Below are 16060 nucleotides of genomic sequence, written 5' to 3' on the forward strand. Positions count from 1 at the left end.
GCCTCAATTTTCTCCATTGGCTGAGGCTCCTCACCCTCCTGGTCCTCTTTTTCTTTTGCTAAGTTCTCCGGATCCCATGGGAGAAATACAAAGAAAACACCTTTAAGACCAACAAGCGCTAATGTTTTAAGTTTAAAAAAAAAAAATTAGTCATGTTTGTTTTTGTCTTTTAAAAAGTTTGTGTTTCTGCTACCTATCTTAAATTGGTACACATGTGGCCCAGCCCAATATGGCCTGGCCCAACGAGGTCTCATTTATGTCAGATCCATTCCTCATAACAAATGAGTTTGACGCCCCTGCCCTATATAGTTCATTTTTTATTTCAGATTTTCTGCAAATCTGGAGAGCCCCCCAGTTTTGAGGAAAATCTATTTAGCATCAATATGGCCTTAGTCATTGGATTTAGGTATCTGCAGATGGGGCGTTGCTATGAGAGAGATAGATAATCAGGCAGGGAAAGGTGCACCTCTAGTTCTATGCACCCAGGGTTGAAAGAATATTGAAGAGCAGCCTCTGGGAGCCAGTTTGGACTCTTAACTGAGAGAACCGGGTTTGATTCCCCACCCCTCCACATGCACCTGCTGTCGTGACCTTGAGCCTGTCACAAGTTCTTGCAGGGCTGTTCCGCTCAAGACCAGTTTTTGTCAGCGCTCTCTCAGCTCCACCGACCTCACAGGGGGTATCTGTGGAGAGGAGGGGAAGGGAAAGGGAAAGGAATATTGTAAGCCACTCTGAGACTCCTTCAAGTAGTGAAGGGTGGGGTATAAATCCAATCTCCTCCTCCCCCTCCTCCTTCAATAGGTGAAAAAGGGAGGAATTCAGAATCAGCTTGTGATACTGCATTTGGGTTCAAAGGGAACAAAAATGAAATACTATTGAGGATGCTTCACATTTCTGGGTTCAATACAGCCTTAGTGAAGAGATGAAGGGTAAGGTAGTCCTGATCTGAATAGCCGTGCTGTGTCTCTTGACACCAGTTCCATTCTTGTGTGTGTGTGTGTGTTCCTTCCTTCCTTCCTTCCTTCCTAGCTACCATTTCTATCCCGCCCTTTCCACAAGCAGACTCAGAGCAGCTAACAGTCAATTCAGACCTATATTTACAATTTAAAATCAGTAAAATACAGTTACAATTAAAAACATTCCATGGTGCTGTAGCATGGTAGATGAGTTAACAATGCTCCTTCATTTGAATAAATATCAAATATTTGAATTTAAAAGTTGGACTAGCGTGATTGTAGTGATGGTCTGATGAAATTGGAGTGTGAATAGAAGCATTTTTAGTTTTCCCAACACATGTAATGCTCCAGTGGTCAACTTTTCCCTTTGCCAGCATACTGTTTCTGTAGAAAGGTGCCTCCTCTGCTTTAAAATACATGTGAATCTGGCAGAAAATAGGAATCTTTGTTGTTAAGTGACTGGAGCCTTATGTGTTTCAGTATATTTTTATTCAGTTTATAAGGAGGGGGTTAGGGGTGGGGGGATACAGAAAAAAGAAAAGAGAGGAAGGGAAAAAGAAAAAAAATCATCGTCTTGCTTTTTGTATAATCAATCTACAAAATGTTATTCCACTATTTATATGATCAAGACTAAGGACTGTAAATTAGTTCTTGATAATCTACTAATTTACACAGTTATAGTTTCAGGGATACAGGGATAGAATACAATATTCGATTTTACAATAGAGAAATTACACCAATACATTACGCCAGTCATAGAAAGGTTTCCAAATATGGTTAGCATCTTTCATGGATTTGCCCTTCAAAAGAGATGAGAGTGTGTCCATCTCTGCTGTCTCCAGAATCTTATCAAGCCCTGGTTCTTACCCCCCCCCCCCAGCTCTTTCTTATTTTAGGCAAAGGAAGTTGCCCAATGTTATCTTCAAAGTAATTGCTGCACAGGATCTCTTTGCTGTTTTTAAACAGGCAACTTTTTTCTCCCTTTGCTGCCAAAGTCGTTCTTCCAAGAAAATTGTCAACACTTGTGGGGTGAAGATGTATTATTGCAAAAAATGGGAACAAGAATTCCCAAAGAAGTCATGCCCAAGGCTGTCCTGAGCTAGGATGAATTATGTATGCAGGGGTGGAATTCTAGCAGGAGCTCCTTTGCATATTAGGCCACACACCCCTGATGTAGCCAATCCTCCAAGAGTTCACAAGGCTCTTTGTAAGCTCTTGGAGGATTGGCTACATCAGGGGTGTGTGGCCTAATATGCAAAGGAACTCCTGCTAGAATTCCACCCCTGTATGTATGATAAGAAATGAATATATGGCTAAAATACTACGGTTGAAGAGGTGGCTTATATCTTATTTAAATTTGTGTCGTTTTATTTTACAGCTGCTGCTGAAGGAAAAGGCAAGAGTGGGGAGGACTTTTTCCAGAAGGTAAGAGAAATGGCATATTTTTAAAAGCAATGTAGCAGATAATGTGCATAAGCTTGCAAAGCTGTCTTCCTTTGGCCGAAAAAAGCTGAAGTAGATGCTGTAGTTCTAAGCCAGTGAGCTGCCTGGAATTGTGTGCCCCCTCTCAGGCCTTGGCACACTTGTGCCCCCATTGACCTTTGTGATTGGCAGGTTGTGTAGGCCCTCTGGGTTGGCCAGATAAGGTAGGCCAGGAAAGGGGCTGTGGCTTAGTGGCAGAGCAGCTGCTTTATATGCAGAAGGTCCCAGGTTCAGTCCCTGGCATCTCCTGTTAAAGGATCTGCCAGTAGGTGACTGGAAAGACTTCTAGCTGAGACTCTGAACGGATGCTTGAAAGCTGAGTGGACAATACTGCCCTTGATGAACTGATGGTCTGGTTCAGTGTAAGACAGCTTCATGTGTTCTGTTATGTATGTGGACTCAAGGGAAGACTTGGGATGTTTCCGCCGGGCTCATTGGAGCCATACGGACTGAGCTTGGGGACTTGGGAACAAAGGGTTGCAGGATTCAAATCCTTGCAGCCCAGGACCAATCACAAGCCCGCACCAGTTTGAATGACCCAATAACATGCTTGTGCGGGAACCCAGGGATGTATATAGGTTTGGGCAGTGGGCCCCAACAACAGTTTTGTAATGTGACCTTATACTATGTCACTCCTATGTTAAAGAGCTTGTAATCACTTACTCTGAGACTCTGCCATGCATAGAACCCACTATATTATAAGATAACTTCGGCTTTTCATGCACATGAGACTCAACCTGTAAGATGGCACTCTTCCACCAGGCATTTGTTAATCAAGATCACAGGCTACAACAGACTTTGAAACAACTGGACCATTTCTAGCAGGAACCTAAGATCTGTTTCTGTGTATAACATCCTGCTGGAACAGCAGAACAGAAAAACGTGATATAAAAACAGATTTGCTAGCTAGCTATCTTATCAAACAGATTGCCATCCAAAGGTTAATATGGCATTGGAATGCTTTGATTTTTATGTTTTTTATGTCTTAATGTACTTTTAACGTACTTAATATTTAATGTATATAATGTAATTAATATTTCATATATATACATGAACATGTAAGCTGCCTGCTGTAGCGGGCAAAGCGGGATATAAATCAAAGTAAATAAATAAATAAAAATAAACCGTTTACCTCATCTCCAGCAGTTAACCTGATGTTTGGAGGATAGACACACACCCCACATCTCTGTTTTGGCCATGACTGTTTAACGGATTCAAAATATGCTTTTGTCATCTGTGAAGTTGCTAAGCATTGGGTTAGAATTGGTCACTAAGGCAAGTGAATGCTGTGCATAGCTGATACAGAGTTAAGTTGTGTTTACACATATGCTATAGAAAAGAAAGACTTGCTTTTCCTCAAGCAACTTGAGGTGTGCCACAAAGACAGTGGGCAGAATGTAGTGTATTAAAGGTCAAGAGAGGGGAGCATTTCATATAGTTCTGGTGTTATACGATAGTTGAAGGGTGGGTCAAGGGCTCAGCCTATCTGGCTTCAAATCACATACCAGCAATGAAGTTCCCTGGGTGATCTTGGGGCACTCATGCTTTTTTTCAGCCTAACCTAATCTGCGGGTGCTTGTGAGGATAAAATGGGAGAAGGAGGACCATGGAAGTTGCTCTCAGATCCCTTAGAGCAGTGACATTCAGTGGATTGGAAGCCACCCGTGGCTCTTTGGCGTGTCGCTCATGACTCTTCTGAGCATCACTCCCCAATGGGACACCTTGCACTATGTTTCAGAAAAGTGGGCAAGGCCCTGCCTAATGGGACTTGTAGCTGATAGGTGGTTGACACCTTGAAACAGGGTCAGCTTTGGCTAGTACTTGGATGGCAGATGGTGGTGGACTAGGTCTAAAAACATTGGTTGCCAGAGACAAAGGGGGCACACCTACAACTATAAGGCACGGCTATCATTTAATTTTTATAAGAAATAAATAAAATTTTCCAAAAATATGTAAGTGGAAAAAAGATACAATTAAAACTTTTGCGAAATAAGTGTGTGTGTGTGTGTGTATCTATATCTATATATCTATCATCTATCTATATTTTTTTCTTTTTCTTTTCTTTTTTCTTTTTTTTCTTTTTTTTTTTTTGCTTGCTTGCTTGCTTTCTTCTATCCATCCAGTAATTACAGTGTACATATGTTGTACATTTTACTGGCAGTATGCAGTAGATATTATTTGTAAATATTTAATATCTATTGCAAATTTTAGTTGCATTACAGTAATAATATTGGAACTTCTATTATATTTTCAAGCTCTTAAAAAGTCATTAACATGTTTAACATATTGCCTAATGTTTAAGGGAGCCCATTTCATCGGGGGATCACTTGCCATCAGGCAAGCTGACACCCTGGCCAGTCCGCCACTGGTGGGAGGCCACAAAGGAAGTCCAGGGTCACTATGCAAGCCACCCCTTAATGTCTCTTGCCTTGAAAAGCCTATGTAGCCACCATAAGTCACCTGCGTCCTCACAGCACTTTTTACCACCACCATGTTCTACATATTTTTTCTTGTATATGGACTTGGAAGGATTGCAGAAGTCACAAATGTTCATTTAAACTGAACTCTAGCTTCTCTTCTCTGGTAATTAGGTTCAAAAACAGTGGTCTAGAGATTGTAGCTTGGCTTACCGTTGACTCTTTCCTTTATTCCAAGTCCTTCTGTGCTGGAGAGGGGAGAGGTTGGGGGAGGTGGGAAGACTGTTGTGCTGAGCTGTAGAGCACGCTATATGCTTTCAGATGTTTCTTATCTTGCTGAGGTTTGAGGCAGCCTGGTCCAAATCACAATCTGATGAGGCATCTTAACCTTCCAGAGACTGAAGGGAGTGGTCCCTGATAGTCTTCTTAGCTTGCTTTTTGAATACTTAGCTCAAAAATGACATCAGCAATACTTAATATTAACATGAGCCTTTTGCCCCATACTGATGACAGTGTAGTTCTCTGTGGAAACGCCCAGTTTCTTTGGTTGCATGGGGAACATTTTGGGATAGCTGAAATTGTTAGGTTTTAAAACAGTGATAGACACACCAAATTGATATGGTCACCGACTGGACTTTTTTTTTTTTGCTCATTACTCAGGCAACATGATTCAATTGTACTAATAGACAAGTTGCCTATTACCATATTAAACTTAGATCCTTTACATGCAGCTGCTTGTGATGGGCGAAGGATACTATTTTTGAAGCACCTGCTTTTTGACATTCTGGATGCACTTGCTAGCAACGTAAAACACCTTGTGCACCACGGTGTAACACCTCAAGATGTGCACGGTCCCAGTCCCCCCCCCCCCTTTTCTTCACCCCTGCCATACTTATCCTACATTCTCATGGCAACCTCTCATCTCAATATCAGTAAGCATTACCATAACAATGGCTATATAACTATAGAACTGCTGGCTGATATTTATATTCAGCTTACACTGGGGACATATATATGTGTGTGTGTATTTCCTCCCCATCAACAGCATTCCGTTCTGCCCTGATCTGGATAGCCCAGGCAAGCCCAGTCTCTTTAGATCTCAGAAGCTAAGCTAGGTCAACTCTGGCAAGTAATTGGATAGGAGACCTTGGAATACCAGAGCCAAGAGAGCAGGGCAGGCTTTATGCAACAGTTTCTCTGAATATCCTCCAGACCCCCAATAGGGGTCAGTCATCAGAGGTCACCATGATTTCCAGGTGTGTGCATGTGCAGATGCACACACACACACACACAATAAAACCCCCAAACACCATCAGCATTCAGTTCCTGGATAAAGCCAGTAGGTAGGATATAAGAGAACATAAGAACATAATAGAAACCATGTTGGATCAGGCCAGTGGCCCATCCAGTCCGACACTCTGTGTCACACAGTGGCCAAAAACCAGGTGCCATCAGGAGATCCACCAGTGGGACCAGGACACTAGAAGCCCTCCCATTGTTTTTTCCCCCAAGCACCAAGAATACAGAGCATCACTACACCAGACAGAGAGTTCCATCAATACTCTGTGACATAGGAGCAGAAACTGCAAACCAGGGCTTTTTTTTTGTAGCAGGAACTACTTTGCATATTAGGCCACATCCCCCTGATGTAGCCAGTCCCTCCTGGAGCTTACAGTAGGCCCTGTACAAAGAGCCCTGTAAGCTCTTGGAGGATTGGCTACATCAGGGCTGTGCAGCCTAATATGCAAAGGAGTTCCTGCTATGAAAAAAAAGCCCTGCTGCAAACCATTTGAGGAACTTTACACTTTCAAAACAATTCAGCATCCTTTTGTTGCAGAACATGGTAAGGGTGGAAGGTGCTATCAAGTTGCAGGTGTCCAGCTTTTTAGGTGCAGTGTGAGATTCAGATGTGAAAAGTAAGTCCAAATACAAGTCTGAGCAAATACAGGATTGCTTCTCATCTCTGTGACTGTCTCCCTAAATCATGTCAGAATTCTATCACTGGCTGCCTCTGTCAGAGGCAGTGGGATATTCAGGATGGTGATGGCGATTCAGGATGGTGATCAAGGAAAATTATACTACCCATGAATGTGGAGAACTCATTTTTTGGGGAACAGCATTATTGTTGCATTATTGGTCTTGCGTGCTTGTCCTCCCAAATGCCTCCATTCACTTTTATTGCACTTCCCATTTATGGACATTGGTTTCTCTAGTTCCCCAGATACTTAGAAGACGAAACTGATGTAAGGATTTTGTCATCTTTCCATAGGCCACATCAAAATACGAGCTTGGAGAGTATATGGAATAGTGTAATTGAGGAGCAAACCTGAGAATGACTTTCAGGGCTTTTAGAATCTTTTTTTTTTTTTTTGAGAGTTGCTCATGGCTTACTCATTGTCTTGTCTGTCTAGTTTCCTCCAGTCACTTTTAATGTTTTTCTCATGTGAAGTGGAGAGAGCCAAGTTCTTTTAGAGAGAGACGTATACAGAGCTGGAGACTATAAGAAGGAAAATGATACTGAGGCTGTAGGCAACAATGTCCATGCCTAAGTCATCTGTTTCCAAATGGGAAACTTTTACATGGGGCAAAATATTTGGCAATCAAACTTGCGAAAGGAGATGACCTTCCTTTGAGTTACTGTGCAATGATGAGTCAACAAATTAATGCCTCATTTTTAATTTGGCTCATATTTTTAGGAGCCTATAACTTCTGAGCATCAACATAAGGAAGGTTGAAGAACCAAGATTGAATCATTTACTTTTGAGTTTGCGGGCTTGTATATTTTATCCCGTCCTTTCTCCAGGAAGTGCAGGGCAATATACACTGTTCCCTCCTCTTTCATTTTATCTTGGCATCAGCCCTGTGAGGCGGGCAAGGCTGAGTGCCTGACTCACCCAAGGTGAGCATCATGGTAGAAGGTAGATTTGAATCTGTATTTCCAATCATGCTACACTCTCAAGTTTAAAATTCTTTCATGCACAAACTGAAAAATAAAGTGTATTAACAGGGATATTTATCAGAGCACCAGGATGGGCCATGATCCCTGCTGATTGTATGCTTAGTCAAACGCTTGGAGTTGTTACTGTGTAGTAGGTGCTGTGCCAGTGGGTACCATGCCACCCACCTATATCTTTTCTGAAGCCTACCGTGTCAGGGTTGCCACTTTCTGGAAAGTCAGGGAAATGGAAATTGGTCAGGGAAATTGGTCTAAAGTCAGGGAAATTGTGATTAAATATATTCAAGCGGTGGATTTTTGACTTGCTGCTGCAAGAGCGCGATCTGTTCTTGTGGCAACTGGAATAGAGAAGTAGCAGAATACAAGTAAAAGTTAATGATGCCCTTTCCCAGTGCCACCTTTTTCTCCGCTCCACCCCCAGCAACCAGCCTAATATGTTTGTTGAGCTCTGTCCCTGCATGATTTACAAGGTCTGCCTGTAGCATTTGCAAAGCAAGGCTAGTTTAAACGTTTAGCAGTATACAAACTTTAAACATCTGACTGTTTTCATCCCAACCTGCTAATACTGCATTTAACTTACATATAAAGATAAGCATGTTTTTGGTTCATGCTTGTGTATGGAATGGACATTTTGTCTCCTGCTAAACCCAGCACAGAGTTGCACATGAGTTTTGCCACTGTTGGATTTCACAGACAACTAGCACTTTCTACTCTGCACCATGCAAAGTAAATTTTGCGAATGTGATTGCTTGTTCCCTCTGGAGTTTACAGAGTATCAGCTTTCTCACCCTCTTTCCTGACTTCTCCCATGCATAAAGGTTGCAAATGAGGATTGTCTGCTTCTCTAGATTGCAGGAACTCCACCTCCTTTCTTGCTGCTGATCTGCTCATTACAGTTTCTGGAACCAGAAAGTAAAAATGAAACTTTCCCAGCTTTGGAAAGTTCCTACTCTGAAAGCATTCAGAGTTCACTTGAATTGAAGTTAGTATTGTGGTGTAATTTTTGGTGCAATTGCAAAACAGACGTTGCTGCACTTAATTTTGAAAGAAGCTGATATTGAATCTCTTACTTCGACAAATATTTTTACAGTTGAGACTTATGTAGTTGTAGAGTGGAACATTTCATTAAACTTTGCATTAATGCAACATGACTTATTCATTTTTCAACTTGTGGTTATATTTGAATGGTGGAAATTGACAAAAGTTGGTCAGGGAAAGTTAGGGAAATGAAAAATAAAATTTTAGTGGCAAGTGTTGGGGCCTGGTGGGGCTTTTGCACAGCAAGGTTAATGACAGCCATTAGAGATTTGATTAGCTATACAGTTGCTTCTTAAGGTGCTTTGGCAGTAGTTGCCACTACAGCACAGGGATCGTCACTGTTGGTCTGACAGTAAGCTGTGGCAACCATTTTATGTTGGTGCTGCCTTCTGTGGCAGCCATTTTGTGTCATAATTCCGAAGATGCCCATGGGGTCAAAAAAGGCTGGGGTCACCTGCTGTAGAGTTTGTGAAAGCAGCCCTTAGAATTTATCAATCCTTGAGGTGAAGTCTAGAAGACTGTCTTAAAAGCTTTTTGCTGTTGACAGCTGGAGTTCTGCGGCTGAGAAATCCATTTATTAGATATTCATAGGCAATGAGTTCTAGCTTCAGGCAAAGAGACTGGAGGCTCTTTCACAAGTGATGCACTGGATCATTGCCTTAATACAGTTGACTGTAGCTGTTTCTAATATTTAATGCAAAGAATGTCATATCTGGTTCAAACTGGACCTAATACTTGGGTTGCTCTGGTAGAACAATACATCATACAGTAAGCATGCACTGCTGTATTAATGCCCTGTTTTGTTGACACCAGAGCTAAAAGTGCAAGGTTGCTGACTCTCCTTCCTTGGATTTGTAGCCCTTGCTTAATTTGAAAAGTGAGGATGGAGGAAACTAGATTAATGGAGATTTTGCCCTGTGAGTAGTTCATTACAAGCTCTTAGGATACCCTGATGAAGGAAACCCACTTATTAGCTAGCAGCAGTGCAGACTGTATGCCAAGATATCATGAGATCAAACTTTGCTATTTTGTACTTTTAAAATATGGAGTCGTTCTTTTTTCATTGGAAATGCATAAAGGAGCTATTTTGGTAGAGGCAATAGCGGAGAAAACCCAAGGAGCGAAAGGTTCCTGGCTGTTGAGAAGGGGACAAGGAATCTAGAACACACTGCAACGTATTGCCTTGCTGCAGAGGAGCAAATATGGCTTTGGCCACTAGTAAGATAACCAACATGTAAGCTTCTGAGCAGTAGCTGCCAAGTCCCTTCTCCTTTTCATTTTGTTGGCTTGTTTCAAGACACGATGCTGCCACTCTCAGCTTAACCCACATATTTTGAGTACAGAATAGGAGTGAAGTATTAAATGCTGTATGGGAATCCCCAGTTCATTTCTTCCTGCAGTTTATTTATTAAAGCATTTATATCCAGCCTTTTCTCCTGAGTCAAGGCAGCAGTTGACAGCTGAGACAAGCTGAGCAGAGTTAGAAAGTATGGGCTATTTTGTATCTCTGGATCCTGAGTGCATAGGGATCCTTTATCGTTGACTGCAGAATCCTATTTGACAATCTGCAAAATGCTCAGCTTTACAACATTTTGTACTACCTTCATATGTAGGGATGTAGATCAACCAAACGTATCATGATGATGATGATATTGGATTTATATCCCGCCCTCCACTCTGAAGAGTCTCAGAGCGGTTCACAATCTCCTTTACCTTCCTCCCCCACAACAGACACCCTGTGAGGTGGGTGGGGCTGGAGAGGGCTCTCACAGCAGCTGCCCTTTCAAGGACAACCTCTGCCAGAGCTATGGCTGACCAAGGCCATGCCAGCAGGTGCAAGTGGAGGAGTGGAGAATCAAACCCTGTTCTCCCAGATAAGAGTCTGCACACTTAACCACTACACCAAACCACTACACTACACCACTACATTTAATAAGCTTGTTGGTTTCTTTGAGTTCTTAAAATTTAAGCTGTTTGTATTGAATTGATTGTTGTAGTAGGTATAATCTGAGCAGAGAGCTAAGCAAAGAAGCCACGTCACAAAGGCCATTTAATGGTCCATTTCAAAGCTAAATTATCCATTTCAGAGTTTGTATGTATTGTGCCAAACCTCATCTACTAAAACTATGAATTAGGAATTCTAGGTATGGGAATTCTAAGACCGATTCCCCGCTAGCCTTGTTCCAGTCTCGTTGCTTCATTTCCTGCCGGCGCTTCTGCTTGATTCGCACAAGCTGCCCCGGGGTGGCGAGTTGACCTGCCTCTTTTCAAGTTCCCTCCACGGCAGGCAGAAACTGGTTTTCAGAGTATCCTGCCTGCTGTGGAGGGAACTTGAAAAGAGGTGAGGCAACTCGCTATTCTGGGTCAATTTATGCAAAATCCAGCAGAAGCTCAGTGGGAAAAGGAGCAACGAGACCGGAACAAGGCTAGTGGGGTATTGGTCTAAATCTTCTTACCTCTATAAAACCCTGCTCAGTTTGTATCTGAGGAAGTGTGCATGCACATGAAAGCTTATACTTAGAATACCTGATTCTGTAAACCCTGACTGATTTTGCACTAGGAATTGTTCTGGGTGGAGAGCTCTTTTGCTCACAGGGCTTCTCTCCATTTTTATACAAGTTGCCCCAAAGCTGCTAGTTGGACCACTGCTTTTCCACAGCAAGCAGAAACCGCTTGTCAGAGAATCTCACTTGCTGTGGAAAAGCGGTGGGCCAACTCGCAGCTCCAGGGCAACCTGTGGAAAAACGGAGAGAAGCCCCGGGAGCAAAAGGGCTCTCTACCCAGAACAAGCCCTAGTGCGAAATTGGTCCCTGCTTGTGCAAATCCACACTCTGAACAGCCCTCCACAGATCTGCTTGTGCTTGGTCTCAAAACACAACACTACTAGTAGAATTAGGGATAAGGCTTACCAAAGATCCAGATGATTTCAAGTTTGTATTGTCTTGTATGCCCAAGTTCATTGTTAACATCTGATCATTCTTAATGGTTCAAATAAACTTTGGATTGCCTTTCAGAATCTTAATTAAACCTTAGTTTGTTTTGACCAATATTAGTGATGGTCAGATGTGAGAATAAATATTTATTTACTTTATATTTTTATCCTGCCCTCTCTGCAAGCAGACCTAGAGTGGCTAACAGTCAAATTGGACAGGAGGCCAATTATAAAACTTCTGATATTATTAAAATACAATCACAATGGTGCTATATAAAATCAGTGGCCAATTTCAATACATTCTTCAGCAGGCAATTCAGTTTCAAAATTAACTCTTTTAAATTAGATCTTCAGTTTCCTTATCACCATCAATAATCCTTAACATGCTATTCTTACAGTAGATAGTGTCTACAGTAGATCAGGGATCCCCAACCACAGGGCCGTGGGCCAATACTGTTCTATGGCCTGTTAGCAAATGGGCCATGAGTTGTATAATTATTTCATTATATATTACAATGTAGTAATAATAGTAATAAGATGATGACATTGGATTTATATCCTTCCCTCCACTCTGAATTTCAGAGTCTCAGAGCGGCTCACAATCTCCTTTACCTTCCTCCCCACAATAGACACCCTGTGAGGTAGGTGTGGCTGAGAGAGCTCTCCCCAGAAGCTACCCTTTCAAGGACAATTCTGCAAGAGCTATGGCTGACCCAAGGCCATTCCAGCAGCTGCAAGTGGAGGAGAGGGAAATCAAACCCAGTTCTCCCAGATAAAGAGGCCACACACTTAACTACCACACCAAACACTTTAGAAATAATGTGCACAATTGTATCATCCCAGAACCATTCCCTGCCCCCCCCCCCTGCCCTGTCCATGGTAAAATTGTTTTCCGCAAAACCGATCCCTGGTGCCAAAAAGGTTGGGGTCCACTGCAGTAGATGATATTGCTCAGTTCTTGTAGGATGTGGCAGCTCTCTCCTGTCTCAGATGTTGTAGGCCTATTGAAATAGTTCTGTCTTGAATTCACAGATGACACTCAATCTGTGAAGTGTTTCTCTCTCCAAAACCTTATGGGTCTCTAAGGGGCTACTGGATTCATATTTAGAGCGATGATTTTGAGTTTGTTTGCACGTGTGGTGAGTCGAAGCATTGCACTATCTATCTCAGGGTTGTCTGCTGTGAGTGATGGAGGCTTTGTGATGGCTCCGCAAAGGTGAATCTCAGCTGTGCTACATGAACTCCCTTAACTGGAGATAGGATTGAACCCAGTACCTTATTGCGTCTGCTTCTTGTTTAGTCATTGGCTCTGAAATCCTGTGTTTTCCTTTTCATGTAGTTTGGTTAGCCGGAAATAGATTTAAACCCAAATTTAGGCTGTGAGCTTGCCAGTGGAGTACCCTGCAAGTCTACACATCTGAGGTCTTTATTATTGAGCAGACTTTGCAGATTCCAAATATCCAGATTGACTCAACTTCAAACTCTCCAACTAAAGTTGTTGCTCTTACTTGTTTAATTTCCTTAGCAAGTTTTCCTTAAGCACAACATGCTTAGATCTTACAAGGCAGGTCACTGCACACATGACTTTTTAAAGATGCTGGTGCCATCAGATTCAAAAACACCCTTAGAGATTATATTAGTAATAATGTTAAGAGGTGCAGTTGCTACTAGTATAAAGTGGTAAATATTAAGAGGTGCAGTTGCTGCTAGTATGAAATGGCATATGGGTTGGTCCAGAAAAAAATGAAAGCAAATTCCCATAACTTAACCATGTCATAACTTCCCCCTTGAAAGCAGTTGAATTTAAAAGTGCCTGTTACATTGCATTGGAGAAGTTCATTGGGTTGGATGGCTTGTTCTTAAGGCTGGATCCACACCTTAGACGGGAGCAGGGGTGTCCAAACTGTGGCTCAAGAGCCACATGCAGCTCTTTCACAGATATTCTGTGGCTCTTTTGATGCCACTGCCACCCTATTGGCTGGCTTGAGGAAGGCATTTGTCTCTTTAAGCCCTTTGCCAAGCCAGCCTCTCTCTTGCTGTGTCTCTCTCTTAATTGTTTCCAATTGAGAGACCTAGAGAATGTTTGCCAAAATGTATCACTTTTAAGAAAAAAATTCAGGAAAAAAACAGTTCAAGTTATTTGGTAGTTCAGTTTATTACCATGAAAGATCAGTTAAAACTGAAATAAATAAGATGTTGTGTCAGCAGCTCGAGGCTGCTTTTATTCTTGCCTGATGTGCTCTCTCTCTCTCTCTGTATAATAATATATTATTGCACAGTGAATTGGACAGGGGCATGGTCGGCATCTCAGGAGGTGGCGGGTGAGAGCAAATCCGGCCATATTCATGTCTTGCAGCTCTCAAACATCTGATGCTTATTCTATGTGGCTCTTACATTAAGCAAGTTTGGCCACCCCTGGACTGGAGTAACCCTGCCTCATATTACGCTCTTGGTGATCCCCATTGCAACCTGATGTGGCTTGGTCAAGTTCTGAAGTACAAAATGCTCTGCTCTTGTTCAGCAAGACCCAGGCCATAGGACATCTGAAAGCACCTAGAATTCAGAATATTTTTTCCCCGAGGAAGTCATATTACTTTTGAGTATTGCCTCTTGAGGTTTGCCTCACGGTTAATACAGCTTACATTTCAGTTTAGACAGAATTCTTCAAGACAGCAAAGATTCCAGTAGCACCTTTGAGACCAGGGGTGGCCAAACTGTGGCTCAGAAGCCACATGTGGCTCTTTCACACATATTGTGTTGCTCTTGAAGCCCCCACAGCCCTGTCAGCCGGCTTGGAAAAGGCATTTCTCTCTTTAAATCACTTTTCCACGCCAAGCCAACCAGCAGCTTGGAGAATCCATTTAAAGTTGGTTGGGTCTTTAACCGTATTAAATTTGACCTGATATTTAAAGTTGCTTTCTTTTTATAACTCCACCTCCCCCATCTATTTGCCTTCCTTCTTTCCTGTCTTGCGGTTCTCAAACATCTGCTGTTCATGTTTTGCAGCTCTCTAACATCTGATGTTTATTCTGCATGGCTCTTATATTAAGCAAGTTCAGCCACACCTGTTTGAGACTAACACATTTTATTGTAGCGTAAGCTTTTGAGGAACACAGCAGCTCTGTTCATCAGATGCATGGAGTGTATGTAGAAACTGGCCAGAGATATATAGGTGGTATGGGGAGGGGTAGTGGATGCAGGAAGTGCGTGCAAAGGAGTTGCAAAAGTCATGGAAAAGGTAGACTACACAATCCAGACTGAGTGTGACCGCTTCCTTCTGCTGATGAATCTGAATGGAATACCAGGAAGGGAAAGGCAGTTAACTGCAAGACAGGAATGGGTATTTTTGAGTGCTGGATTCATTGCAGTAGAAATTTTACACTAAGTAGCTGGCATTGGAAAGTTACAGATAGTACACTCCAGTACTATGCTTGTGGCTTGAAGATTAGAATACCTTCACCATTTGCTCCTTTTTGCATATTAGACGTCCTTATTTTTGGTCCTCTCCAGCCTTCTAATGGTCAGCTCTTAAAATACATAAGAGTTCCCCCAATATTGCACTTGGAAGAAATCAGGAAAGGTTCTTGACTGGAGTTCTACAACTGAGAAAGCTGTTTGTCTTCCACCCTCTAGTGACTCTGAGAGATTGGTAGAGAATGTGTTCTAATTTTCCACCATGTACAAAATAAAACCCCAAGCTTGATCAGTACAAAAACAAAACCTTAAACATGACCAGGTGTTCAAGTCATGTGCATAAATCTTTCCTCCCACTTTAAAGATTGCCAGTAAGACAGGATCAGATTGGTTCAGTTTGGTATAGTGGTTAAGTGCACGGACTCTGATCTGGGAGAAATGAGTTTGATTCTCCACTCCTCCGTCTGCAGCTGCTAGAATGGCCTTGGTCAGCCATAGCTCTCATAGGAGTTGTCCTTGAAAGGGCAGCTTCTGGGAGAGCTCTCTCAGCCCCACCCACCTCCCAGGGTATCTGTTGTGGGGGAAGGAGATAAAGGAAATGGTAAGCCACTCTGAGACTCTTGATTCAGAGAGAAGGGCGGGGTATAAATCTACAGTCTTCTTCAGTCCAGAGTCATGGAGTAGCCTAGCCAAATTGAATCATGTAGCAGCTTTGGATCCAGTGTTGCAGTTGTTAAGAATTGCCATTTAATTTATCCCATCTTCTGCAGAGTAATACATTTAGTAATCTGTTGTCAATTCAACTACGGTATATTTTGTTCCCACTAGTTCGTTCAAAACAGACATCTGTTGGGATTAGTTGGTT

General features: G+C 42.3%; 1 protein-coding gene across 1 annotated transcript in view; it reads left to right on the forward strand.

The window, feature by feature from the left end:
• BICC1 (BicC family RNA binding protein 1) overlaps positions 1-16060 on the forward strand; it is a 199374-nt gene that overhangs the window by 56090 nt on the left and 127224 nt on the right. Inside the window, exon 2 of the mRNA XM_060241083.1 lies at positions 2335-2381. Within this exon, the coding sequence (XP_060097066.1) occupies positions 2335-2381 (47 nt within the window). The remainder of the gene's footprint in view (positions 1-2334; positions 2382-16060) is intronic.

The sequence above is a fragment of the Heteronotia binoei genome, chromosome 6 (assembly GCF_032191835.1).
Source record: "Heteronotia binoei isolate CCM8104 ecotype False Entrance Well chromosome 6, APGP_CSIRO_Hbin_v1, whole genome shotgun sequence".
Taxonomy (NCBI): Eukaryota; Metazoa; Chordata; class Lepidosauria; order Squamata; family Gekkonidae; genus Heteronotia; species Heteronotia binoei.